We start from the raw sequence: 27089 nt of genomic DNA on the forward strand, positions 1-27089 counted from the left end.
TCTGTAATCTCCTCCAAGAAGGACCAGTCATTCTTTCACTGGTTTTTCTGTAGCACTTTTTACATACCACTGATATTTAGGAATCCGTCAATGCCAAGAAAATGGGTGTTTTAAGAACAAAAGTCCTGTCTTACTCATTTTTGTTCCATCCTTCCCTAGTACAGGGCTTGCTTCATAATGAGAACTCAATAAGTATTTGTCGAATAAGTGAATGATTACAAGTAGAAGCTCATTCATTGAATATCTCCTTCAGTGAATATATTCAGTTTGAAATATTCTGAATATTCAGTTTGAAAATCCAGTTATTCCTTCTTCATGCTTAATTTATATTTAAGTATTTTCAGGTGAAGAAAGTAATAACTTTTAAGATTAGGGTTATGCTTTTCATCTAATTTATTAGGGTCTGTACCTAATATGCTTTAACTCAAACTATTCGATATCCCATCACATCAAATGGAGATTCCTCATCATCATTTTGTATCTCACTTTAGCAGAATGGAATTTGACTCAGAATTCTCAAAACACATTTAATTCTAGCTGGTTTTATGATGACTTCTGTTTGAGTTCTGTATACATGTGCCATTTTCCAAAAGAAACAATCTATTATCTAGAGAGCCATTTAAGATTATAGTATGGGAAGTGTTTGTCAGAAATGAGAATGGTTATTTATGAATATATTATTTCTTTTTTATAGATGACCGTCGTGATGTGAGTAGGTATGGAGAAGATAATAGAGGATATGGCGGGTCACAGGGAGGAGGTAGAGGGCGTGGGGGATATGACAAGGATGGAAGAGGTCCTATGACAGGATCAAGGTAAGTATTTCAGTATAGGTGTCTACATTTCTTCTTTCTCTCTCTCTCATTTTGTTTTGTTTTATTGTTACTTAGCTGGTTTGATTCCAGTATCTAATTTAGTTAAGAGGCTTAAAGAGTTTATCTTGTAGAGGGGAGAAATTCAAATTTCATTTTGAGTTTTAAGATGTCACATAAATTACCCCAGAATAGGCTATGTTAGCAATTAATTTATGTGATGTATATTAAACACCAGTGGAGAAAAGTCCCCTACTATGATTATGGTTAAGCCACTTAACTATGTATTTCCTGCCAGAGCTATAAAATTTAAACTACTTTACAAGATGACTCTGGGAAATCCAAGTATTTTGTTTGTAAAAAATAAAAGGTAAGTTAATTCTAGATTGGAGGGGAGAGAGGCTATTCCTTAATTTTGAATCCCCTTGGGAAGGGAAAATATTAGGAAGCAATAGCAGGGTATGAAGGGGGGCTTGGCAAATGAGGGAAAGATTTTAATATAACTAAGTTATTTTTATCTTCTTAAGTAAATAATTATTGAAATAATTAGTGTAACATCACATACCGTGTGTATTTTATCTGGACTAAGCTATGGAAAGGGAAGGATTTTTTTAATTCAGTTTTTCTTTTCCCCATTGCTACTATTATCATATTTTGGTATTTACTTATGGTATAAGTTATAAAAGCTGGTTTTAAAGTAACTTTTAATAATATCTGTGAATGTAGCACTTTGACCCTTCTAGAAACAAGAATGCAAAAATAGTTGACATTTATTATCCTTGGATGAGGTTTGCAGGTTGCAAATTTGACAAATACATAGGTTTAAAAGACAATTCATGTTCCTTGGTAATTGAAATTATCAGTGGCCTATTAACTGACATTTAATAATAATATATCAGTATCAGTTCGTTCTTTTGCTCCTTAGGGACTCAGTGTCTGTCCTCCGAGATGACCTGAGAAACCAAACCAGTTGTATACAGCACTGTTATTTCTTCAAGTGAGCCAGGAATTTGATTTACTGACTTGTATTTCTCTGCTTACTGTGCTTTAATATTATGGCAGAACTTAATTTGATGAACTTCTATAAGACTTGAACATAAAGGCTTTTGATTGATAGCCGAAGTCAATTTATGAGGGTAAAACAAATATATTGTATACATCTTCATTATCAAAGAGAGCAGCCTACTGTCATGTGGGTATACTCAAATAGTGTAAAGTGATATGGTGCTTACTTTCTACCTAATAGCCTCCCTTCCACCTCAAACAGAATCCCAGACAGGATACCCAGCAGGTATATTTAATTTTCTTGTTAATATGTTTTAGATAATTGGCTGCCTTGGAATGCTACATATTTTATAGTACATCATAGGTTTCATTTTCTTCATAAGGAAGTTATATAGATTAACTGTTAAACTATGACAATATCTTACTGAGAATAGTAGAATCCCACTTTCTAGGAGGAAGAGGGTAATATTTTCATCTTGGCATTTGAAGTGTATTTTCATCTTTGAGAGATACTCATTGTAGAATCAGAGTTGGGAAGGACCTTGAATGATCATCCTGATAAGGGAGAGAAGGTCTGTACCTTAACCAACCCAAGAGTCCATTTTGAAGCACTTTTAAACCACCTTGGCAGCACATTTTTTCACTGTATAATTTCTGGCCAGATACTGAATCATGATCTAAGTTTCTGGTTTTCAAATCTTTTTATTTAGCCATAGAACGTCTTCAAACAATGTCTTAGGCAGAAGCCCACTATATATAAGGTCAAAATGATGATGACCTGTTTCAAGTCAGGGTAGAATTGAGGGTGGAGTCTTGTCCAGTTACTGGGATGTTATGTCAGTTAATGGGATGTTATGAAAAGGTATTTTTTAGAAACCCATCTGGATAGTGATGATTACTCTCTGTTGGGTTGGTAAACTTTTTATTTGAAAGGCCACATAGTAATAATTTAAGTTTTATAGCCTATACAGATTCTTTTACAACTATTCAACTCTGCCCTTACAGCACTGAAGCAGCCATAGATAATATAATGAATAAAAACATGGTTGTGTTCCAGTAAAACTTCATTTATGGGTACTGAAATTTGAAGTTCACAGAATTTTCATGTGTCATAAAATCTTGCTCAAGATGTGCTTTTAGTTTATTTGTAGGGGTAAAGTATTTTGAATTTGAATAAAAATGCCATTTCAGGACTTTTTCACACTTGGTTTTATATTTAAGTACTAAAATAACCAAACATTTTTTGTCTTCATCAACACTCCCATTTGTGTTTCTAATCATCTTACTTAACAGCAAGGTTGAAAATACTCTTTTCAGGCTGTTTGAAGAGTATCTGGCTTTAGTGAGGGTTATATTTAAAGAAGAGGGGCCATAGTTTGTGGGTAAGGGTGGGATGTTCAGTAAAGGATGGGACATTCTAGATTCAGGTTGTGTGATTGCTTGGCTGGAGGAAGAATTCAGACCAAAAGGAAGCTGTTAGCTTTCTAGATATGGAAGAGAAATATGACTATTTTAAGGACTATAGGAAACAGTGTTTTTCTTTGAAAAAGCAGTTGCAGCAAAAAATACTGAATTTCTAATTGTCATCTAAACTTGATCACCAACCTCGTAGTAGACTAGCAGTTTAAGGCCATAAAGTCTCTCAGTGTTTTTAATTTCAGCATTGTGATGAGTGCTTTGCAAAATTGCCAGAGAACTTCCTAGATAACCATTTTTCACTTATAATATGTCATCACATTAAGTAGCTATTTCAGTCTTTAATATTTCAAACTTAAAAAAGGTTATCTTGAATTTTGAGTGTCTTCTTGCAAGAGTTTTTGATTAACTCTCTTAAAAGTGTGCATATATTCTGGTAATAGTCTATAACAGCATTACCCAATAGAAATATGATGTGGGTCACAAATGTAGGCCACATATGTAATTTAAAATTTTCTAGTAGCCACATTAAAAAAAATGAACTGGTGAAATTAATTTTAATATTTAGTCTAAAAATCCAAAATATTTTATCATGTAATCAGAATAAAAAATTCCTGAGATGATGTACATTCTTTTTTTCATACTAAGACTTTGAAATTTTTTTTTTGTATTTTACATTTAGAGTACATCTCAATTTTAATTGACTATCCACATTTCAAATATCAACAGCCACATGTGGCTAATGAATACTGTATTGAACCAGTGTAGCTCTAGAATGATAGATTGTTGACCTCCTGAAATGTTGGTAAGGGCTGAATCCAGAAAGCCTTTTACCACACATGTAAGACAAAGGAAATGCACCGTAAATACAGCCACTGTTGATAATGGTACCTAAATCCATTGAGTCATTCATATTTGGAATTAATGTTAGTCTTCTTCACACCCAGAAAATTGTATCTTGGGTGTATTAGTATGAAAACTGAAGCACAGCAGTTTTTTTTAAAAAAACTAATTTTTTTTAGTTTTTAGCTAAGTCCCTTTTTCTCTCCAGATACTGAATTTTCTCGGAGTAGATTCCTGCATGTCCTTTTACTTCTTGGCAGTTTTAGTCCTTGGATAGATATATTTAGATTTTATTACATTAAAGTTTGGAAATAGAGATTGTGTCAAAGAGCTTTTTCTCATTTGTCAATTACCTGAAATTAAATCTGTCTTCACCTGTAAATATGTACAACAATGAAAGAACCCTTAGAGCCTACCCTGGAATAGGCTGCCCATTGTGGTTTTGAATTTGGAACAACCATTTCAGTAGTTGAGTCTGGAATATACAATTGTTTTTCTTACCTGGAGGTATTCAGTTGTTAATTTGAGTATGCTTATATTTTATCTTTAATACCTCTACCACTTCACCTTAAAATGTTCTTACTTCAGGAATTATGTATGTCTGTAAGTTTGCTTCTTTTTTGTGGGAGGAAAACAGATTTGTTGTGGCAACACCTTGACTCATGATTTTTTCCTTTGTGCCTTGTCTTAATTTGCTAGTGAGGGCTTGATTTAGTAGATGGAAAAGGGACTTGGAATTTGACTGCCGGTTTGGAAAAAAGTTAACCATAGGGCCCATCCATCTTCTGTTAACTATTTGATAGTGAGTACTACTTACAGTTTATTTACTGTATTTAATATACATTTCCTAATAAGGGATTGTAATATAACTAGTTAATATGAAATTTCCCTATAAGGAGAGAGAAAATGATGAAACATTTGAACTTGAAAGAAAGCTTCATGTGGAATTGTAGATCATTTAGATCAATACTTCTCAAACTTTAATGTTTGTAACAATTTCTTGGGGATCTTAATTAAAATGCAGATTCTGATTTAGTAGTTCTGGGGTAAGGCCTGAAATCCTACTTTTCTGAGGCACTCCCAGGCTTTGCCTATGCTTCTGTTCCATGGACCATTCTTTGAGTAGCAAGGATGTAAACTCTTTGTAAAGCAGGGAACTTAAGCCCAGGGAGAATTGCATGACTTGTCCAAATTTTCAAGATTGGTTGGTAATAGTTGGTCTATATCCTCAGTGTTAGTTTGAAGACTAGTACTTTTTTGAATGCACCCTGGTGTTTCCATATTTATAACTATTGTAAATCTTCAGCTACTGTGTTTTCAAAGGAAATACCCAGTAAAGATGACTTAAGTTAAAGTGTCACTGTTAAGGAATAAGAAATTAGAAACCTAATGTCATTTGTTTCATATCCCTTTTATTTTGCAGTGGTGTAGCCTTTCTTTAATTGTTCAAAATTGTATTGCTGGCCAGAATAGAAATTATAGGAGTTAGCTGATGTGTGAAATTGCATATTTTCTCCTCTGTTGTGGTCACATAAGTAATTTACTACTTTGTTAAGATGACTGCAAAATAATAAGAGGTATTTGAGCATTTGTGAAAATTTCCTATTTAAAAAAATCTACTTATCTTGGTGACTTTAACCTCCTGACATAGGATTGGCTTAATATTTTCACTAGTTCTTGTCTAATCATTTTTTGGAGTTCTAGTGATTTGTGAAGAAACCTGAGATATCTTGGTTTCTAATAAGATTTTTAGCAGTTTAATCTCAAGCACTCTCTTGGCTTCCTCTTGAAGAGTTAAGTATTGATATATATAGGTTGTTTAGAAGTGTAGGGAGGGCTTAGGTACTGTTCTGAAGAGGGGTCTTAGTGACTCAGTGGAAAGAAAACTATATGTGTATGTGTATGAAGGATCTGAGCTGCACATTGTCTATATATCCTTGAAATAGCCTCTTTTGGCTTCCTGGAGATCAAATAAAGTTAGTAGCAAATTAAGATGTATATGTCTAATACTTAAGCTGGTTGCAGGGGAAAATTTTTTTATATCATGGTAGTAGACTAGATTTATTACAAAGAACGAATGCATCCTCATTTAGTCTGAGGTTTTTCTCAGGATGGCTCAGAGAAGCCATCTAGAGTTACCACTAAAAGAGAGGCCTTTAGGCAGGGAAGAGACATTAGTATATTGGATTAATTTTTTGGATCATAGAAGAAGATGATTAGTAGTAGCAAAAGATGAGATACCACCATTTGAAAATTTGGGGTGTTTTTATTTACATGTCATCACATGAATCTTAGAGGATTACTTAATTCAATCAAGAGAGAAAACCTTTTAATGTATGAATATTTAAAGAATTTCTTGATAAGAGAGATCTTAGACTTCTTATATAAAACTATACACACAAGAACCATTGACTTATCTGGCTATGGAAATTTGCCAAATAAAGTCATTTTCTTATGGGCAGCTGCAGTTTTGGGAGTATGTTGTTTTCTGTCTCTGATATGGTCTACTGATCGGTGTACAAAGCTTTTGGCAGCATGAATCTCAGTAGCTCTGATGTGAAGAGATTAAGTATGTTCTATGCAGTAGGGTATGCAGTAGGAGGGCAGTTTTTTAAGTTAACGCTTTTAGTGCTCATCAGATTTCTGAATGATTTGAAATTTGAAGACTGCTTTCATTTAGGTTTCCTTTGTGTATATTTGTACCTTACTTTTTTCTTCCATCTCATAAAATCTATTTGGTGTCACAATAGAATGTAGTACTCAAGTATTTTGCTCTCCTGTTCTACTAGCAAAATCTTAACCTTGTTTTATATTGTCCTTGTAGTCTTTTTCCTTTTTCTCATGTTTTAAAAGCTATCCCCTTAGGAAGAATATTCTAGTTTAGCATTCTTCATGCTGTGCCTCCAGCTTTAAGTTACAATTTAAATAGTACTACTTTGGCTTGGGGTTGGGAAGGTTTTATAGTAAGTGTGTATTAGAGATGTTTTGCAATGAGCTTGAAAAGGCACCCTAGTGGAAATAGATCCTAAGAAAACAGATGAGAGATTCCACATGAGATGGAATTTACTAGAAAGTTAGAGGTGCTACTGTTTCGTAGGTGCTCTACTTAAGTGTAGAATTGAGCCCAGGGCTCAGCACATTGGAGACTTAAGGAAGAAATCATTTCTTCAATTTTTCCTCTGCAGTGGTGGTGACCGCGGTGGCTTCAAAAATTTTGGTGGTAAGTGCTGAGTATCCCAAAATGTTTCAGTGGAAATGCTATATAAATCTAAAAGCCACCAATATCTCGCAGACGCAGTCTATGCCCTTTCTTACTCTGTTGAGGCTGGTGTGTGTTGTGTGCTTTAAAAAGAAAATTACATATATACACCTGTATATATCAGAGAAAACATTAAAAAGCCAAAGTTGATATCAAATAGTCCGATGAGTTTCTACACAATGAATTTGCATGACAGAGTCTGTTGTGACCAATGAATGAAACCTTCACTGGATTTTGACAATACATTTCTTAAATAAAGGTAGTTGACATGGTGTTTTTAAATTATTAGGGCATTCCAATCAGCCTTCACAACCAGAGCTTAACAAAAGTGATACTAGTAATGCCAAAGTGGTGGGTGCCGTCTGGGACAAGTTTAAGGAAATACTGACATTCATCTTGATTTCTTAAACTTTTAATAAAACCTAATTTATATATTTACTTCATTAATCTGTGATGGTTGACTTTCAAGGATTTTGGAATTAATGACTTTTCATGTCTTGGTTATTATTACTATTTTTAAATGATTTCTAATGAGTTGCCTTAAATAGCTGTTTTTTTCTTTTTCTTTTCTTTCCCCTTAGGTCACAGGGATTATGGACCCAGACCAGATGCTGGTAAGGCTTATGGTAGTTTGTGACTTTGCCATTAAGAGAATGTTAGTTTTCCATTTTTCTGAAGGAAAAGTCTTTTTGTTTGGAGGAGTTAGTAGTACAGAAGGAAAATTTTACTTTGATAGTGCTGCCAGAATTGGGGGCTAAAGACATACCAGAAAGAAAAATTCAGAAAGATTGGGAAATTTGCTGGGGAAAATTGCCTATTTGTGTTTCCCCATGCTCTGCTTTTTTCTTTTGTGAGGAAATACTTGATTCTGTACTAATTAGTGTTTATTTAATTGTTACAAATCATATTTGCAACAACTGGTATCACTGGATAATTTGAAAAGCAGTGTTAAAAAAAAATACTACATTAGATTAGTAGTCTGCTTAGTGGGTCTAAGAATTCATATGTAAGAGAATTGTCTTACTCTAGGCAGAGGTCAGTAATTTCATGTGGCCTTTTATTTTAAATGAAATTCAAGGCTACCCTGGAGGCTTTTGAAAGTTATGATTTATAGATTAAAAATCTATTTGAGCCAACAAATTTTAATATATATTGAAATCAGAACTTCTGTTTTTATTAAGATGCCAAAGTATTCTATATGGATGGCAATTTCTGAATTATCCCTTGATGGACTGAATTTTTGTACATCTTTCTTACTTTGTTGTACTAATCCAAAAGTGTGCGTGTAAGGTAAGGTGTGTTGTCAGGGAGTCCCAGCCCTCTGGTATATATATAAAGCTTACTGCAGTGAGTGGGAAACTAGCAATTCTGCTTGGCTTGCTTGCAAATCCGAAGTATCAGATTTGGGGAATTTTCTCCTAGAGAGCCTTTAAAGTATTGATTAACCATAAAGAATTAAAGCTTTCCAAAGAAAGGAATGCTAGTTTATACTAACTTCCTTTATCTCTTCATTAGTTTTAGTCCTGTATCTGAATCTGAAGAGTAAGATTTGTAGGATGTCCCTTAATTGGTTTGTGTATTTCACATAAGTGTGAATTTGATCCACATCACCAGAAGTTGAGTTGTAAAAGTTGATCTTCTGCCAAATAACTATTGTGACCATTTTGCATGTTTATGTAAGATTTTTCATATGTTTTTAAAAGGACCCTTTTCCTTTTAGTCGTAGAAACATTTGGAGATTGTATAAGTTTTCCTCTTGATTACTAAACAGGATGTAGTTAAAACCAAGAAATATGTAAAATTAACTATAATTTTTTCCCCCTTAGATTCAGAATCTGATAATTCAGATAACAACACAATCTTTGTGCAAGGACTTGGGGAGGGTGTGTCTACAGATCAAGTAGGGGAGTTCTTTAAACAAATAGGAATTATCAAGGTGAGTAAAAAGCATGGCTTATGTTGAAAATCTCTTAATTATTAAGAGTTTCTGTTTAAGATACATAGATTATGTAATGTGCCCATACTCCAGTAAGGCTTGTTTCTTCTGTTCCCAGATAAATACACTTGCCCATGTCAGTAGGCCTTTGCTAAATATGCTAATAACATGAGGATTTTATTCCTTGTTCCTGCTCACCTTTCCATAGCATTCCACAGTTTTAGCTTTCAGCTTAGGGCTATAAAAGTAGTCTCTGTAGGTTCTAAAATTCTGAGGCCCGTAATGAGATTGTGAGGACAACTTACAGATTCTGGAATGTTAATATATGCAAACCGAAGTAACAACTTTTTATTTTGTTAATGTCTGAGCTATGCACCAGCCCAATGTATAATGCTTCATTTCATAAGTTTATTGTTTATTGTTTACTAAAGGGTTTTGTGTACTACTTATTTCATGCATATGTTTTTCATTTGTTCAACTAGAAAGCAGCATTTAGAGCAGTGTTAGTAGATTGTTGCATTTGCCCAAAAATCCGTTTTTCAATTGTCCTTCTTTTGGTGCCTGGAAAAAAGTTTTTTTCTTCATGGGATTAAATTTTCTTAAAAAATTAATTACACAGGAAATAGTAAAAAAATCATACAGTTATGAAAAGTAGAAATAATTCTTTGTCTTCCACTCCCATCCTAGTCAAATCTAGTGTGTACTTTTCAATGCTAATCTTTTGGTTTGCTGGGTACATTCTTCCTGACCTTTTTAATGTTCTATACAAGGTATATATTGCATGAAGCAATATCTACTTTTATTTTTTTATGGGTTTAAAAAATTATACATCGATGAAATAGTATGTTATGTATCATTTTTATAGCTTGGTTGAGTGTTCCTGTTCAGAACCTATAGATAGATTCATTTATAAATATTAGGTGCATAGTATTTGTTGTATGGATGTGTGGATTCTTTTCTAAAAAAGATCTATATGGTTCATGATCACTTTTTCTTAAAATGCTAACACCAGTTTGTTTGTTCCTCAGACCAACAAGAAGACAGGAAAACCAATGATAAATCTATACACAGATAAGGACACAGGGAAGCCAAAAGGGGAGGCAACAGTATCATTTGATGACCCTCCTTCAGCTAAGGCAGCCATTGACTGGTTTGATGGTATACCTCATTCATACAGTTTCAGCATGCAGTGTGGATACATGTTTTTTCTTTTGTAAAGTATCAATGATATACAATTTTATGTTGGTTTCAAATATACAACACAGTGATTTAACAGTTTCCCATATTACTGAATCCTCACCCCCTTGAAGGTGGTCTCTGTCAGCATAGTAAGATGTTACAGAATAGTTAACTGTATTGTCCGTGCTGTACTACCACCCCAGTGACCAGCTATTGTGATTGCAAATTATTGTGCCCTGTATCCGTTACCCCTCTCATCCTACACACCCCAACCCCTCCCCCTTGGTAACCACTAGTCTCTTCTCGGTGTCTGTGAGTATGCTGCTATTTTGTTCCTTCTGTTTTGCTTTGTTTTTATACTCCACAAATAAGTGAAATCATACAGTATTTGTCTTTCTCTGCCTGGCTTATTTCACTGAGCATAATACCCTATAGATCCATCCATATTGCTGTGAATAGCAGCATTTCTTTTCTTTTTATGGCTGAATAATATTCTGTTGTGTATGTGTACCATGTATTTTTTATCCTTTCATCTACTGATGGACACTTAGGTTGCTTCTGTATCTTGGCTACTGCAAATAGTGTTGTGATAAACATAGGGGTGCATATGTCTTTCTGAATCAGGGATTTTGTTTTCTTCATAAATTCTTAGGAATGGAATTACTGCATCAAATGGTATTTCTATTTTTAGTTTTATGAGGAACCTCCATACTGCTTTCCACAGCAGTTGCACCGGTTTGCATTCCCACCAACAGTGTAGGAGAGTTCCCATTTCTCTGCATCCTCACCCGCATTTGTTGTTTCTTGTCTTTTGGATAGTGGCCATCCTAACTGATGTGAGGTGATATCTCATTGTTTTTTTTTTATTAAGGTATGATTGATATACACTCTTATGAAGGTTTCACATGAAAAAACAATGTGGTTACTACATTTACCTATATTATCAAGTCCCCACCCATACCCCAGTGCAGTCACTGTCCATCAGTGTAGTAAGATGCCACAGATTCACTGTTTGCCTTCTCGGTGCTACACTGTTTTCCCTGTGACCCCCCACGCCATGTGTACTAAACATAATACCCCTCAATCCCCTTCTCCCACACCTCTCCCCTTTGGTAACCACTAGTTCCTTCTTGGAGTCTGTGAGTCTGCTGCTATTTTGTTCCTTCAGTTTTGCTTCATTGTTATACTCCACAAATGAGGGAAATCATTTGGCACTTATCTTTCTCCACCTGGCTTATTTCACTGAGCTTAGTATCCTCCAGCTCCATCCATGTTGTTGCAAATGGTAGGATTTGTTTGTTTCTTATGGCTGAATAGTATTTCATTGTGTATATGTACCACATCTTTATCCATTCATCTACTAATGGACACTTAGGTTGCTTCCATATCTATCTCATTGTGGTTTTAATGTACATTTCCCTCATGATTAGCTATGTGGCACATTTTTTCATGTGCCTGTTGGCCATCTGTATTTCTTCTTTGAGGAAGTGTCTGTTCAGATCCTCCACCCATTTCTTAGTGGGGTTATTTGTTTTTTGGGTGTTGAGATGTAGGAACTCTTTATGTATTTTGAATGTTAACTCCTTATCAGATGAGTCATTTATGAATATATTCTCCCATACTGCAGGGTGCCTTTTTGTTCTACTGACAGTGTCCTTTGCTGTACAGAAGCTTTTTAGTTTGATGTAGTTCCACTTGATCATTTTTATTTTGTTTCCCTTGCCCGAGGAGATATGTTCAGGAAAAAGTTGCTCATGCTTATGTTTAAGAGATTTTTTTGGCCTGTTTTTTCTTCTAAGAGTTTTATGGTTTCATGACTTACATTCAGGTCTTTGATCCATTTTGAGTTTACTTTTGTGTATGAAGTTAGACAGTAATCCAGTTTCATTCTCTTACATGTAATTGTCCAGTTTTCCCAACACCAGTTGTTGTTGAAGAGACTTTTTTCCATTCTATATTCATGGCTCCTTTATTGTATATTAATTGACCAGATATGTGTGGGTTTATATTTGGGCTCTCTATTCTGATCCATTGATATATGGGTCTGTTCTTGTGCCAGTACCGAATTGTCTTGATTACTGTGGCTTTGTAGTAGAACTTGAAGTCAGGGAGCGTAATCCCCCAACTTTATTCTTCCTTCTCAGGATTGCTTTGGCTATTCGGGGTCTTTTGTGGTTCCATCTGAATTTTAGAACTATTTGTTCTAGTTCATTGAAGAATGCTGTTGGTATTTTGATAGGAATTGCATTGAATCTGTAAATTGCTTTGGGCAGGATGGCCATTTGACAATTAAGTCTTCCTATCCATGAGTACAGGATAGATTTCTGTTTATTGGGTGTCTTTAGTTTTTCTCATGAGTGTCTTAGAGTTTTCAGAGTAAAGGTCTTTCACCTCCTTGGTTAAGTTTATTCCTAGGTGTTCTATTATTTTTGAAGCAATTGTAAATGGAGTTGTTTTCCTGATATCTCTTTCTCTAGTTCGTTGTTAATATATAGGAATGTGACAGATTTCTATGTATTAATTTTGTATCCTGCAGCTTTGCTGAATTCAGTTATTCTAATACTTTTTTGGCAAGTCTTTATTTCTACATATAATACCATATCACCTGCAAATAATGATGGTTTAATTTCTTCCTTACCAGTTTGGATGCCTTTTATTTCTTTGTGTTGTCTGATTGCCATGGCTAGGACCTCCAGTAATATTTTCAATTAAACTGGGGAGAGTGGGCATCCTTGTCTTGTTCCTGATCTTAGAGGAAAAGCCTTCAGCTTCTTGCTGTTAAGTATGATGTTGGCTGTGGGTTTGTTGTGTATGGCTTTTATTATGTTGAGTTATGTACCCTCTATACCCATTTTTGTTGAGAGTTTTAATCATGGATGGATGTTGAATTTTGTTGAATGCTTTTTTAGTATCTATTGAGATGATTATGTGATTTTTGTCTTTTTTGTTAATGTGATATATGATATTGATTGATTTATAAATACTGTACCATCCTTGCATCCTGGAATAAATCTACTTGGTCATGATGGATGATCTTTTCGATGTATTTCTGAATTTGGTTTACTAATATTTTGTTGAGGATTTTTGCATCTGTGTTCATCAGGGATATTGGTCTGTAATTTTCTTTTTTTTGTGGTGTGTTTGTCTAGTTTTGGTATTGAGTGATGCTGGCCACGTAGATGATTTTGGAAATATTTCCTCTTCTACTTTTTGGAATACTTCAAGGAGGATGAGTATTAGCACTGCTTTAAATGTTGTATAAAATTCAGCTGTGCAGCCATCAGGACCTAGCATTTTGTTTTTATGTAGTTTTTTGATTACCAGTTCCATTTCATTTCTGGTAATTGGTCTGTTCAGATTTTCTGTTCCTCCCTGGATCAGTCTTAGGTGGTTGTATTTTTCTAGAAAGTTGTCCATTTCTTCTAATTGTCCAATTTATTAGCATAGTATTCTTCTAGGTTGTCCAATTTATTAGCATAGTATTCTCTAATAATTCCTTGTATTTCTGTGGTATCCATAGTGTTTTTCCTTTCTCATTTCTGATTCTGTTTATATGTGTAGACTCTCTTTTTATTGATAAGTCTGGCTAAGGATTTATCTGTTTTGTTTATTTTCTCAAAGAACCAGCTCCGGTTTCATTGATTTTTTTTTTCTATTGTTTTACTCTCTATTTTGTTTATTACTGCTCTGATCTTTATTATGTCCTTTCTTTTACTGACTTAGGGCCTCATTTGTTCTTTTTCTGGTTTCATTAATTGTGAATTTAGACACTTCATTTGGAATTGTTCTTGTTTCTTGAGGTAAGCCTGGATTGCTTGCTATGTATTTTCCTCTTAGAACTGCCTTTACTGCATTCTGCAGGTTTTGAACTGTTGAATTGTTGTTTTCATTTGTCTCCATACATTGATCTCTGTTTTAAGTTGGTCATTTGATCCATTGATTATTTAGGAGCATGTTGTTAAGCGTCCATGTGTTTGTAGGCTTTTTTGTTTTCTTTGCATAATTTATTGCTAAGTTTCCTACCTTCTGAAAAGCTAGTTGGTACAATTTCAATCTTTTTGAACTTACTGAGGCTCTTTCTTTGGCCTAGTATGTGATGTATTCTGGAAAACATTCCATGTACAGTTGAAAAGAATTTTTAGCCTACTGCTTTTGAGTGGAATGTTCTGTAGCTGCCTGTTAAGTCCATCTTACCTAGTGTATTGTACAGTGCCTCTGTTTCCTTACTATTTTCTGTTGGTTGATCTGTTGATGTGGGTGATGTTAAAATCTCCTAAAATGAATGTGTTGCAATCTGTTTCTCCCTTTAATTCTGTTAGTGTTTGTTTTACATATTTAGGTACTCCTATATTGGGTGCATAGATACTTAATACTGGTTGTATCCATTACATACATTATGTAATGTCCTTCTTTGTCTCCTGTTACTTTCTTTGTTTTGAAATCAATTTTGTCTGATATGAGTACTGCTACTCCAACTTTTTTCTCCCTCTTATTTTATTTTTCCATCCCTTCACTTTTAGTCTATGTGTATGTCTTTGGGTCTGAAATGAGTCTCTTGTAGGCAGAGGCAGCATATAGATGGTCTTGTTTTTTCATCCATATTTAATCCATTCTGCCACTCTGTGTCTTTTGATTGGTGCATTCAGTCCATTTACATTTATGGTAAATATTGTAGAATGTACTTATTGCCATTTTATTAATTGTTTTCTGGTTTTTATATCTCCTCTCTTCCTTTTTTCCTCTCTTATACTCTTATCTTGTTATTTGATGGATTTCTTTAGTGTTGTGACTTTATCTTTTTCTGTTTTTTCTCTGTCCCCCTCTTTCTTTCTCCCTTTCTCCCTTTCTCTTCCTTCCTACCCCACTCTCTCACCCTTTTCTCTTTCTCCGTTTCTCCCTCGCTGTCTATTATAGGCTTTAGTTTTGTGGTTACCAAAGTTTCAAGAATAGCTTCCTTACTATGTGACCGTCTATCTTAAATTTGCTGAATATTCTGTTTCAGACACAATTTGTAGGTACTGTTTTCTTTTCCTTCTCCATACTTTATGTATTAGGTATTAGATGTCATAATCTGCACTTTTTGTGTCCCTTGGCTGATTTTGTGAGTAGTTGATTTTGCTTCTTTTGTTTTAATTTCGTGCTTGCTTGGTAATTAATTGGTCTGTTACCTTTACTGTGGGTTTCTTTTCACTGGTGAAAGCTATTTAGCCTTAGGAACATTTCCATCTACAGCAGTCTTTTTAACATATCCTGTAGGGCTGGCTTAATGGTGGTGAATTCCTTCAACTTTTGTTTATCTGAAAATTGTTTAATTCCCTGCTTTAAATTTAAATGATAATCTTGTCAGGTAGAGGATTCTTGGTAGAAGGTGTTTCTGTTTTATTACATTAAATATATCATGCCACTCCCTTCTGGCTTGTAAAGTTTCTGTTGAGAAGTCTGCTCATAGCCTGATGGGGTTTCCTTTATGAGTAATCTGTTTTTCTCTCTGGCTGCTTTCAGTACTCTCTCCTTATCCTTGGTCTTTACCATTTTAATTATTGTATGTCTTGGTTTGTCTTCCTAGGGTTCCTTTTATTAGGAGCTCTCTTTGCAGCCATGACCTGAGTCTTTTCCTTGCCCAGGTTGGGGAAGTTTTCAACAATTATTTCCTTAAAGAGACGTTCTATTCCTTTGTCTCCCTCTTCTTCTGGTCCCCTGTTAGGTGAATATTGATTCTTTTTTCTGTCTGTTTTTTGGCTTATTTTCTGATTCCCTAATTTCCGTTTCATTTACATCTTCAGCCTGTGATACTCTACTATTAAATCCCACCATTGTGTATTTCATTTCAGATAATATATTCTTCTGCTTTGAGTGGCTCTTTTGTAGGTCTTCTTTTGTTGAAGTCCTCCCTGAGATCTTGAATACTTTTCTGTAGATCCGTGAGCATCTTTATGACTTTTACTTTGAAATCCTTATCAAGAAGCTTGGTGATTTCTGTTTCATTCAGTCCTCTTTCTGGTGTTTTGCTTGTAGTTTTGTTTAGAATGTATTCCTCTGCCGCCTCATTTTGATAGGGTTTCTGTGTTTCTTCCTGTGGAGTAAAGCTTAATGAAGGAGGTGCCCTCTAGTGCCCAGAAGTTCAAGACTTCCCATTGTGGGAGCCCCAGCTGTTGGTGTGCAGGGAGGGAGCCACCTCTCTGTCTGGCTTGTAGCAGTCTGATTCTAGGTGATTAGTTTGCTTTGCTGCACCTTTGTGATCAGTGTGGAAGTGTCTGCTGGAGTTGCTTTGGGCAGGGCTGCCCTCTGCCTGGCTTGCAGCAATAGTGGTGGCTGCAGAGTTAATGGAGTGGGTGGGCTGTTGTGTGGCTCTACCCAGGCGTGTCACACAGGACCTTCTGCCTGCAGGGAGGAAGGAACTCTTGGGGCTGCCTCTGCAGACACCTCTCTGGTTGGGCTGAAACAGAGTCGAGAAAGCTGGGAGTGTCTCCCTGTGCCTAGTAGGCAGCAAAGTTTGACACTACTGCTGGGCCAAGTGGGTTGTCTGCCAGTCACTTGCTCAAGGAGGAACCTTGGGGCTCCATTGCCAGCAAGCGGGTAGAGCATCTGGGTTCCAGAGTTCCTGATCTCTTGGGCTGAGGGTGGGCTGGGGAGGTACTGTCCACTTGCCTTTCTCCTGAGCAGAGAGCTTTGTCTAACACTCACCCCTCTGGCACCCCTCCTGCTGCTGGGAAGTCTTTCAGACTGCCTTCTTTGCTTTTGTCTGAGGGGGACTGGGACTGGTAGACTCTGCCTGTTCTCCACAAGTGGCTGGGATTTCAGCCTCCCTGAGTGTTCTGCCTGTCTTTGTTGTCCAGCCCTGCTAATCACCAGAATACCACGTAATGCGGGCTCGTGCTCCTGGAGCAGATCTCCAGAGCCAGGTGTTCAGTGATCCTGGGCTCCTACCCACTCCCTGCTCTGTTCCTCTTTCTCCTGCCTGTGGGCTGGGGTGGGGGGAAGGCTTGGGTCCCGCTGGATCAACTTTGCCACATTACCTTTTCTGAGGTCTTCTCTTCTTCCCCAGATGTAGTCTGTTTTGCAGTGTTCAGGTTGTTTTTGGGTTTAGCTATGTTTGCTGTATTTTCATGTTTTATGTGTTTTTTGGAGGAAGTTTCCACCTTGCCTTCCTCTGCCATCTTCCTGCCCGCCCCCCATACATGTTTTCTAGTCTTCAAGTCAAAATATGTTGTAGTAGACAGTTGTTATTTTCATGTTTACTTTTGCAAATATTAAGCCAGAATTTTTATATACTGTTAGAAATGACATGAGCTCTCTCCTTGTTTGTTTTCTGTTGAGGCCATAGAGATGCAGAGAGTTGGTCAGGTTGAGTCTGTAGTCTTTTTGAATTTCCCTTTAGAATTTCATAAATAAGTGCAACATGATGACAATAAAGAAAAAGATTGGCAAATAAAAAGTTTAATTTCCCTTCAAATACAAAGTTAATACCTACTTAGAAGAAATATTAAGACTTTTTTTCCCCTGAAAATAGGAAAATATGGGAAAGAGGAAGAAAGGAGTAAAACATCCAAAGTTATTTACTGAGAGATAATCACTGATAATATTTTTAACTTCCAGCCTTTTAAAATTATTTTTAAAAATATTTTATCATTATACCCCAAATGTAGTTTTGTCTCATGCTTTTTTTACTTAACATTTTAACATAATCATCTTATGTTATTATAAAACCATTGTTTTTGCTGTTCTCTAATAATAAGAATTAACACTATGTGTTTCTAAGAACTTTATATGCATTAACTCATTTTGATCATTGCAGCAACCCTATGAGACATGTACCCTATTACTACCATTTTACAGATGATGAAAATGAGGCACAGAGAAGCTAAGTAATTTCCACGATCACAGAGTAAGAGGCAGAGTCAGGATTCATACTCAAGGCAGTCTGGCCCTACCATCTCTGGCATGTCTTAACCGGACTAGATTGACAAGACACTTGAGGTTCCTTCCAGTTTTGAGGTTATTTCACCTGTATCTTCCAAGAACATAATTTCATTTCTGTATTTTTTCAGAAACAAGATTGGGATACCCTGTCTGTCCTCACCACCGTGTTCTTTAGTTTTTTGCACTGATCTGTCAGGCCCTGTTATCTTGCTCTTGACAACTAGGTCATTCCTCACTTTTTTGCTTTTTTCATAGTTCCTGTGAATCACAAAGTAATTTCTTCTGCTCACGATATGTTCAAAAATTATTCTGCCTTTCACCACCAGGGCATATGAGCCTAACTGCATAGTTCAGATCTTAACCAGGTCTTTTTACAGCTTTCAGAATATTGATCTATGTGTTGCTTCCTGTGTCAAAGTGCTTGTCACACCATTTGACATCATGGAAAGTTGCCAGCTATGATGATTAGGGCTTTGGTCAGGGAGGTGGGGCTCCTGGATTTAGAACCATTTTTATGAATCCTTAGGCAAATTTTCCCTTATGTCACTTCTCTTGTTCAATATAAAGCAAAAAGATGAATTCTCTTTTCTAAAGCTCTGGGGCAGCAGAATATGTGTATATGTGAATGTATGTAAGTAATCATGTGTGTACACATTACTTTTAAGGATACTATTTGCATATGGGGAAAAAATTTCAAACAGTATCAAGAGTATATAGTAAAAAATGAGTTTCTTTATACCTTTGACCTTCAGTGATGTTATTTCCCTTCATTGAAAGTTAGGCATGATAGTGTTTTGTACAAGTATATGTATGCATGTATCAGTATAAGTGAGCATTCATGAGTCCCACCCCACCTCCATACACACTCAATGCCTTTAGATAACAAATGGTAGCATGTTATACACATTGTTCTGTACTTGCCTTTTTCCTGTAAAAATTTTAAATGATTTTGTTTTGTTTTGTTTTGCTTTTTTTACTTAGTAAGAAGTGACTGTCTCCTAGCGACAGATCTGCTCTATTCAGTAGACTGTGTCATTTTTTAGCACTGTTATTTACCTTGACTCTGGAACACTAGTGTGAATTTCTGTGAAGACATGTCGTTTATTCCTCTGAAATTAAAAATTTTGAAGACAGGTTTATATTTTTTTGACAGGTGAAGATGTGGAATAGTATTTCTTCTAAACCGTTTTCTTTTTTCTTAGGAAAAGAGTTCCATGGCAATATCATTAAAGTGTCCTTTGCCACCAGAAGACCTGAATTCATGAGAGGAGGTGGAAGTGGAGGAGGTCGGCGTGGTAAGATACTTGTTGCTCACAGGCCAGGATATTATGCAGAGGGTTTGAATTTGAGTCCTTACCGTATGAACAGTTATCTTTTTCTCCTCCTAAGATAGAAGACCTTATGTCTTACAGTGAGAGTGGGTACTAAATAGGAGTTTGGGTGAATAAGGTGTCAAGATAGTGAAAGTAGATTCTAGAAATCCCTTTGGAAAGCTGCACAGCAGTTTGTTGTTACTCTTGAAATCAGGAGGCAGTTGTTTAAGTAATACCTAATTAGTAGTTAATCTTACTGGTTTGTAAGTTTCCTGGTAGGGTTACTGCCAGCTTGTTTGTTTCTATTTTGTCTAATTCCTTCAATATGGAATATGTCTTCTCACTTAACGTTTATCACTGAGATCCTCAAACTAAGAAGGGTATTATAGAAAGTGGACTTTGAAGGTTTTTAATGCATTACCTACACTGTAGTGTGTACCTGGGATCTTTTCCCACCTTTCCTGCATTTATGAAGTAAAGCCCCAAATCAAAGAATCACAGAATCCTACCACAGGCATTGGTTTTGGGGAAGCCACCCAGTTATTGATGGCTACTTGCTTAGTTCTTTAAACTAATGCTTTTCCTCTGCTTTGTTAATGTCTACACTGATTTTTCTCCTCTCCCTGCTGCTTCCCTCAGGTCGTGGAGGGTATAGAGGCCGTGGAGGCTTTCAGGGAAGAGGTGGAGATCCCAAAAATGGAGACTGGGTTTGTCCTAATCCGTAAGTATCCCATTTACTTTGGTGGAAGTAGGATTTGGGATTGGGGTTGGTCAGTGCAAGAGGGGGTTCTGAATTGGTTGGGAGGTATTGAGGAGCATTTTATTTTCCTCCTTTCTCAGGTCATGTGGAAATATGAACTTTGCTCGAAGGAATTCCTGCAATCAGTGCAATGAACCCAGACCAGAGGACTCTCGTCCCTCAGGAGGAGGTAGGTCAGCCTTTTGGGTAAGTTTTTTAACAATATTTACATGACAACTTATCTTCTGACTAGCATTAAGAAGGCTTTACATTATTCTGCTGGCCTCATTGGTTTGCATTTCTACATTGCAGATTTCCGGGGAAGAGGCTACGGTGGAGAAAGGGGCTACAGAGGTCGTGGGGGCAGAGGTGGAGATCGAGGTGGCTACGGTTCAGACAGAAGTGGAGGTGGTTATGGTGGAGACAGAAGTGGCAGCGGTGGCTACGGAGGAGATAGAAGTGGGGGTGGCTATGGTGGAGACAGAAGTGGGGGAGGCTATGGTGGGGACCGAGGAGGCGGTTATGGTGGGGACCGAGGCGGCAGCTATGGAGGAGACCGAGGCGGCGGCTATGGAGGAGATCGAGGAGGCTATGGAGGAGATCGAGGAGGCTATGGAGGAGATCGAGGTGGCTATGGAGGAGACCGAGGCGGCTATGGTGGAGACCGAGGTGGCTATGGAGGAGACCGAGGCGGCTATGGAGGAGACCGAGGTGGCTATGGTGGAGACCGAGGTGGGGGGTGCTACAGTGGAGACCGTGGTGGTGGCGGTGGCTATGGTGGAGACCGAAGTGGAAGCTACGGAGGAGACAGGAGTGGTGGTGGCTATGGAGGAGACCGAGGTGGGGGCTATGGAGGAGACCGAGGTGGCTATGGAGGCAAAATGGGAGGAAGGTGAGTATTAGAATGTACTTGTGAACCTTTTTAAGCTTCACTGATCCTAAATATTAGGGTCTGAGCTATTTTTGTCACATTTTCTTCTTGTCCAGTTTTTTGAACTTGATTTTCTCATTTGCAGCTCTCTCAGGATGGAAATCTATTGAGTTCCCTGCTTAGCAGTTTCTAGCATTTATTTTGTTTTGGAAATTCTTATTAATAAGTCCTTGTTTTTGTGAGTATATGGAATTCCTAAAAGCTTAAGATAATTGAGATTGAGAAATTTGAAATTGTATAAATCAGGGGTCCCTAATCTAAGGGGGAAAGAGCACACCTTTCATCGTGGTGTGCTTTTTCAAATCACATATGCTGCCCTGCAGTTGTTTGTCTGGAGATGTTGGTAATACCTTTTCCAGATGAAAATCACTAATGGTACCAGTGGGCATGTGTTGTACATATGAATAGATGCCAAAGGTAATATACGGTAGTGAGGTTTATTATAATGTGGCTAAGGCCATAGAGTTTGGAGACAGACTGGGTTCAAATCCTGGCTCCACCACTTACTGGCTGTGTGACTCTGGGCAAGTTACTTAATCCTTTGGAGCCCTGGTATTCTCATCTGTAAAATGGGGCTAATGACGACCTCCTTCATGGAGTTGTATTAGATTACCTTCCAACAGTTGCTGGTACATAGTAAGTACTGTGTAATTGTTACCTACTAGTAATACTATCTGTTGAACACTTCTGTATGTGTCAAAGCCTGTGACAGTGTCTTTACACAGGTATACCCTTTGTATACTTTGCACTTTGCAGATAATGGTTTTTTTTACGAATTGAGGGTTTGTGGCAACTCTGTGTTGAGAAAGTGTTGGTGTAATTTTCCAACAATATTTGCCTGCTTTGTGTCACTGTCACATTTTAGTAATTTTCAGTGTTTCAAACTTTTTCATTGTATATGTTGTGGTGATCTGTGATCAGTGATTATGACTTGCTAAAAGCTCAGTGATGATTAAGCATTTTTTATCAAAGCATTTTAAAATTTATGGATATTTTTCTAAAGACATAAAGCCATTGTACAATGAATGGAGTACAATATAGCATAAACATAACTTTTATATGCAAAAAATTTCATTTGATAAGCTTTATTGTGATAATCACTATGTAACAGTAGTCTGGAACTGAACCTGCAATATTTCCAAGGTCTGCCTGTATACTTTAGTTTTAGTCCTTCTGTCAACCCCAGGAGGTAGATTTACTTCCCATTTTATGGAGTAAGAAACCAGAGTAACATTTCCAAGGTTACATAGTAAGTGGCAGATACTGATTCTTACATGAAAGTGTTTGCTTGCTTATTCCACTATGCTACTCTTCTGCTTGGAGTGCTGGAATGGCACAGTTCCTGACCTCCTGAAACACTCCACAAACAGTGGTTTGGAGTCCATATTCTAGGTGGAAAGTTTTAGAGGGTTAGTGATAGCAAAATCTCTAGGAACTTCATGAGTCTTAAAGCTGATAAATAAGATATTTGTTAAATACCTTGTTAAGAGTAGAGAAATGAATTAGTCATCCTTATAGAAGTTGTCAAGCTGAAAGAAGTGTCTGATGTTCTCCCTTGGTAGAAAATTAATTTAGTCTGGCTCTTTATTTTTCATTCCTAGAAACGACTACAGAAATGATCAGCGCAACCGACCGTACTGATGACTGTTTTGAATGTTCCTTTGTCTCTGACATGATCCATAGTGAAATTGCCAGAGTTTTGCCTGCTGCTTTCCTTGTGGCCTCTTCTTGGGTAGTGAAATTAAGTGACACTTGGGTTTTATTTGGGTGGGAGGGCTAGGACAGTTTTTCTTTTAGAAATGTCTGTTGAAATTTCCTTGTTTAGTTTCCAACCTTCTTCCCAACCCTTGAAGTTAAGTGCATTGTAAAATATTGCCAAAATGGAAAGTGTTTTTGTAATACTACAATAAAGGCTGCTTGTTTTGTGGACTTCTGTACATTAGTGTATTGTTCTGTCACACTCAGGATTCAGTTTTAGCAGACTCTAACCCTTAAGAAATGAATTCTACTTCATTAAATAAAAATTACTTTCAATAGTATTTATTATTGAGTTCTTAATCTGCTAAGAATAGTGAAATTACTATTGGAATTGTGGAATTACTATTGGAAATTATGGAATTATGGAAATACTATTGGAAATATGGAAATTCATGACTGCACATCAGAAACACTGAGGTTGTTAAAATTACAGATTCCTAGTCTTCATCCCAGGTCTGCTGGATCAGAACTTGGTAGGTGTGGGGAGGTAGGGCTGGGAATTTATATCAAGCTCATCAGATGATTTTGATACAGTCAGTTTAGTTATAGTTTGTAGTTGAGAACCATTTATTTAAGACAGTGTTTTAGATGCTGGGAATATGAAGATCTGAGGGATAGGTAGGAAGAGTTAAGGGTTCAACAAGCAGGGTTAAGATAGCAGTGTACAAGGTATGTTATTTAGTATTCGCTAAAGAACTATTTCTCCTACCCTTACTATGGGTGAGGCACAGCACCAGATGCAGGGTACATTGTCCATCAAGCAGACTGACAGTATGCAGTCTGATAAGCACTCTAATAAGTATGCTGATTAAGAATAAGAGGTTTTTAGGGGTGATTGGAAGGACACTTGTATACAGTCATGTGGGATCAGGAAGGCTTAGTGAGTCTTGAGGGAAGAGACCAGTAATTAGCTAGGTATTTAAAAGGCTGGGATGAGGAATGGTGTCCCAGCAGAAGGCTAATGACAAGCAAGTAAATCAGGAGTTAAGAGAAAGAGTAACAGAGTCTGCACTTGAGAAGAATTGTATGTAGTGCATTATGATTGGAGAGAGTTCAAGAATGGCCATGCACAAATTGAGTGGGGAGAGAGAGAGAGAGAGCTCTCCATGATGAGGTCCTTGCATTTCATTCCCCCCTACTCCAAATAGGGAGTATTAAGAATTTAAGCAGGGAAGTGGCCTGACCTGACCTGAGTGGCATCAACTGAAAGATTATAACTGCCTTGTGGAGAGGCTGGATGGGAAACAGTGGTAAGCCAGGTGAGAGGCAATAGTGGTCTGAGCTCCAGAGAGTGACTGCAAGAAGAGGAGATTTGTGGATTTGAGAAAGGAGGGGAGTTTGGTAGGGTTTGGCTGGATGTCAGAAATAGTGGGGAGGGAAGAGTCAGGTTTCTGGCCTGGGCAATTGGGAAGATATATTTTCATTTAAATAGTAAATATTGGGAAAGGAACAGGTTTGGGAGCAAGATGAGGGGAATGAATTTATTAGGGAGCTGGGTTTGCAAATCTATGGCTCTTTAAACTGGCATTCAACATTCTGCCCCTTGATTTCCCTCACTGATTTCCGTCTCCCTTGCTAGCTTCTCTACTTGCTCTTTACTTCGGAAGTTTCTTGGTGCTTGTTCTGATTCCTTTTCTCTCTTCTGTTTACATTCACATCTATCCTAGGTATACTCATAAAGGCTATGGCTTTAAATACCATCTAATAGGGTGGTGACTACTGTACTTTTGTCTCCATATTTGACCTCTTAACTCTGGATGATATCCAGTTGCCTGCTTGACCTTTCCACTAGGATATGCTGAACAGAAATTTTTTTTGGCAGTTCTGCTGGGACTGAACAGAAATTTTGATCCCCAAATCAGTTTCTTCCTAGTCTTAGCTCAGTAAGTGTCTTCACCATCCATACAGATCAGATCAAAAACTTAGAACTTACACTTGATTTCTCTAATTTATCTTGTATCTGCAGGTCCTTTTAATGCTACCTACAAAATACATCCTGAAAAGATTTTCATATTCTTGGTTAAATCCTGGTACAAGCTACAGTCATCTCTTGGACAATTGCAGTAGCCTATTAATAGGTGCTCCTACACAATCTTGCCCTTCTAAAATATTTCATACATCAGTCAAATGATGAATCAGTATATGTCATGGTTTATAAAAATCCTTTCAATAACATCCCATTGCATGTAGGCTATAAATTCCTTGCCCTGGCTTAAGCCCTGTATGATCTGGCCTCTCATTTCCCTCTCCAACCTCATTGTATAACATCCATACTTAACCTTGCTTTAACATTGGTTGTAATTCTGTTTTGGTATCTCTGCATGTGCATGTCTAAGATTCTCTTTCATTTCTTTTCACTGTAATGTTGGGTAGGTCAAATTCTACTCTCCCTCCCTCCCAGGTTTTCCCTGGCAACCTTATCTAAAATACTGCCTTTCTCCAGTCACCTTTTATAATGCCATCACAGTACTAACCACTAGAAATGATCTTGTGGTTAATTTTTCTCTCTGTTAGAAGTTCACACTTTTACCCCAGTGCCTAGAACAGCATATCAGGCCCAGAGTAGAAACTCAATGAATGTTGACTGACTGAATCTTGTACAGATACAAATTTGAGAATCGTCAATGTATAAATGGTAAAGTGATGAGAGTGGATATAATTAAAATAAGATTCTAGTGGTTTTCCATCCTTCCTATATACTATAATTAGGAAACTCTTTAAAACTCAAGGATGTCTGGACTCAATCCCAAAACAAGAAAATGTATCATACCGTAGTATTTAAAAGTGTTGATTCTGGTGGTTTTGGAGACAGTATGTAGAAAAAGCCTAGGACAGAACCCTGAGAAACATTTAAGAGAGAACAGAAGAGGATCTTGAAACAGACTGGGAATGGCCAGTGAGGTGTTTATGGAACCAGGTAAGAGTGGATTTCAAGAGGGTTGAAGGTAATGGTGTCAAGTGCTCAAGCCAGGCCAAGTCATATAAAGCACAGCATTCATGATACTAGCAACATGGAGGTCATAAATTAGCATAGGGTTTCTCAACCTCGGTACTACTGGTGTTTTGACTTGGATAATTTTTTGCTTTGGGAGGCTACCTTGTGCAATGTAAGAAAAATTCCTGGGGATGACGAGGGCTAGGTATGGCCATGAAAGTGGGTAGCTGAGGTGAATGGAAGGGAAAATTCTGTAGTTGAGATCCAGGAATGAAATGCTGGGGTGTTGGATGGTTGTCCAAAGGGACATCATCAAGTGACGGCAATGCTAAGTTTCAGATGGTGAATAGAGAAAATAGGGAAGTGGTCCAGAGGGTTATGTAGCTGGTTGAAGAGCCAAGACTCTCAGAGAAACACTGGTTTTATATGAAGGTGCAGAACAGTGGTGACTGGGAAGGAACGGAGGAGGGTGGGCAACACCTGGCATTTCAGAAAGAGGGCCAGTTCATGAGAGCAAGCGTGCCAGATTTCAGTTAAAGCACAGAAATGGATAAGAATACATTGGGGAAGAGGGTGTAGGTGCTATTTTTTTTGGCCATCAGAGTATCCAGAGATGCCATTAAAAACGAGATAAGGGGTTGGGGACTTACATTTTGGGTGGTGTCCGAGGATCAGTTCCAGCAGAATCTTGTGGCTGAGAGGAGTGGGCATTTCAGGCCTCCCAAGAGAAGCTGGCCACTGCTTGGATTAAGTGTGTCTTTAAGAGTATTGGCTCTAGGTTACCTTGGTACAGGGAAAGCTCTGGTACATTGTTGTACTAGATGCTGCGTGCTCTGGCAGAGCTTTATGCTCAGTGCTGTCTTAAATGTGGGGAAGATTGGAGGAATTAGGATTGAGGTGTTACTGAGCAATCTGGTATCTGGCCAAGTAGTAAGACACCTCTGGAGAAACGCAGAAATATGGAGTTGGAGTACTGCAGATCAGTGAGCAGAGTTTTTCAGGTGAGAGTCTGAATTGTGTGGTCACTAAGGCCTTGTTTATGC

General features: G+C 37.3%; 1 protein-coding gene across 2 annotated transcripts in view; it reads left to right on the top strand.

Annotated features, from left to right (window-relative positions):
• TAF15 (TATA-box binding protein associated factor 15) overlaps positions 1-23282 on the top strand; it is a 35007-nt gene extending 11725 nt beyond the window's left edge. Inside the window, exons 7-17 of one of the 2 annotated variants that reach the window (XM_073235258.1) lie at positions 695-815; positions 2080-2103; positions 7262-7296; positions 7917-7949; positions 9162-9271; positions 10300-10429; positions 19573-19665; positions 20323-20404; positions 20524-20612; positions 20735-21314; positions 22955-23282. In XM_073235258.1, the coding sequence (XP_073091359.1) occupies positions 695-815; positions 2080-2103; positions 7262-7296; positions 7917-7949; positions 9162-9271; positions 10300-10429; positions 19573-19665; positions 20323-20404; positions 20524-20612; positions 20735-21314; positions 22955-22994 (1337 nt within the window). In that variant the 3' untranslated portion in view covers positions 22995-23282. The remainder of the gene's footprint in view (positions 1-694; positions 816-2079; positions 2104-7261; positions 7297-7916; positions 7950-9161; positions 9272-10299; positions 10430-19572; positions 19666-20322; positions 20405-20523; positions 20613-20734; positions 21315-22954) is intronic. The other variant, XM_017676889.3, reaches the window with a different exon arrangement.
• The last annotated feature ends 3807 nt before the right edge of the window (positions 23283-27089 follow it).

Source organism: Manis javanica, chromosome 4 (genome assembly GCF_040802235.1).
Source record: "Manis javanica isolate MJ-LG chromosome 4, MJ_LKY, whole genome shotgun sequence".
Classification (NCBI taxonomy): Eukaryota; Metazoa; Chordata; class Mammalia; order Pholidota; family Manidae; genus Manis; species Manis javanica.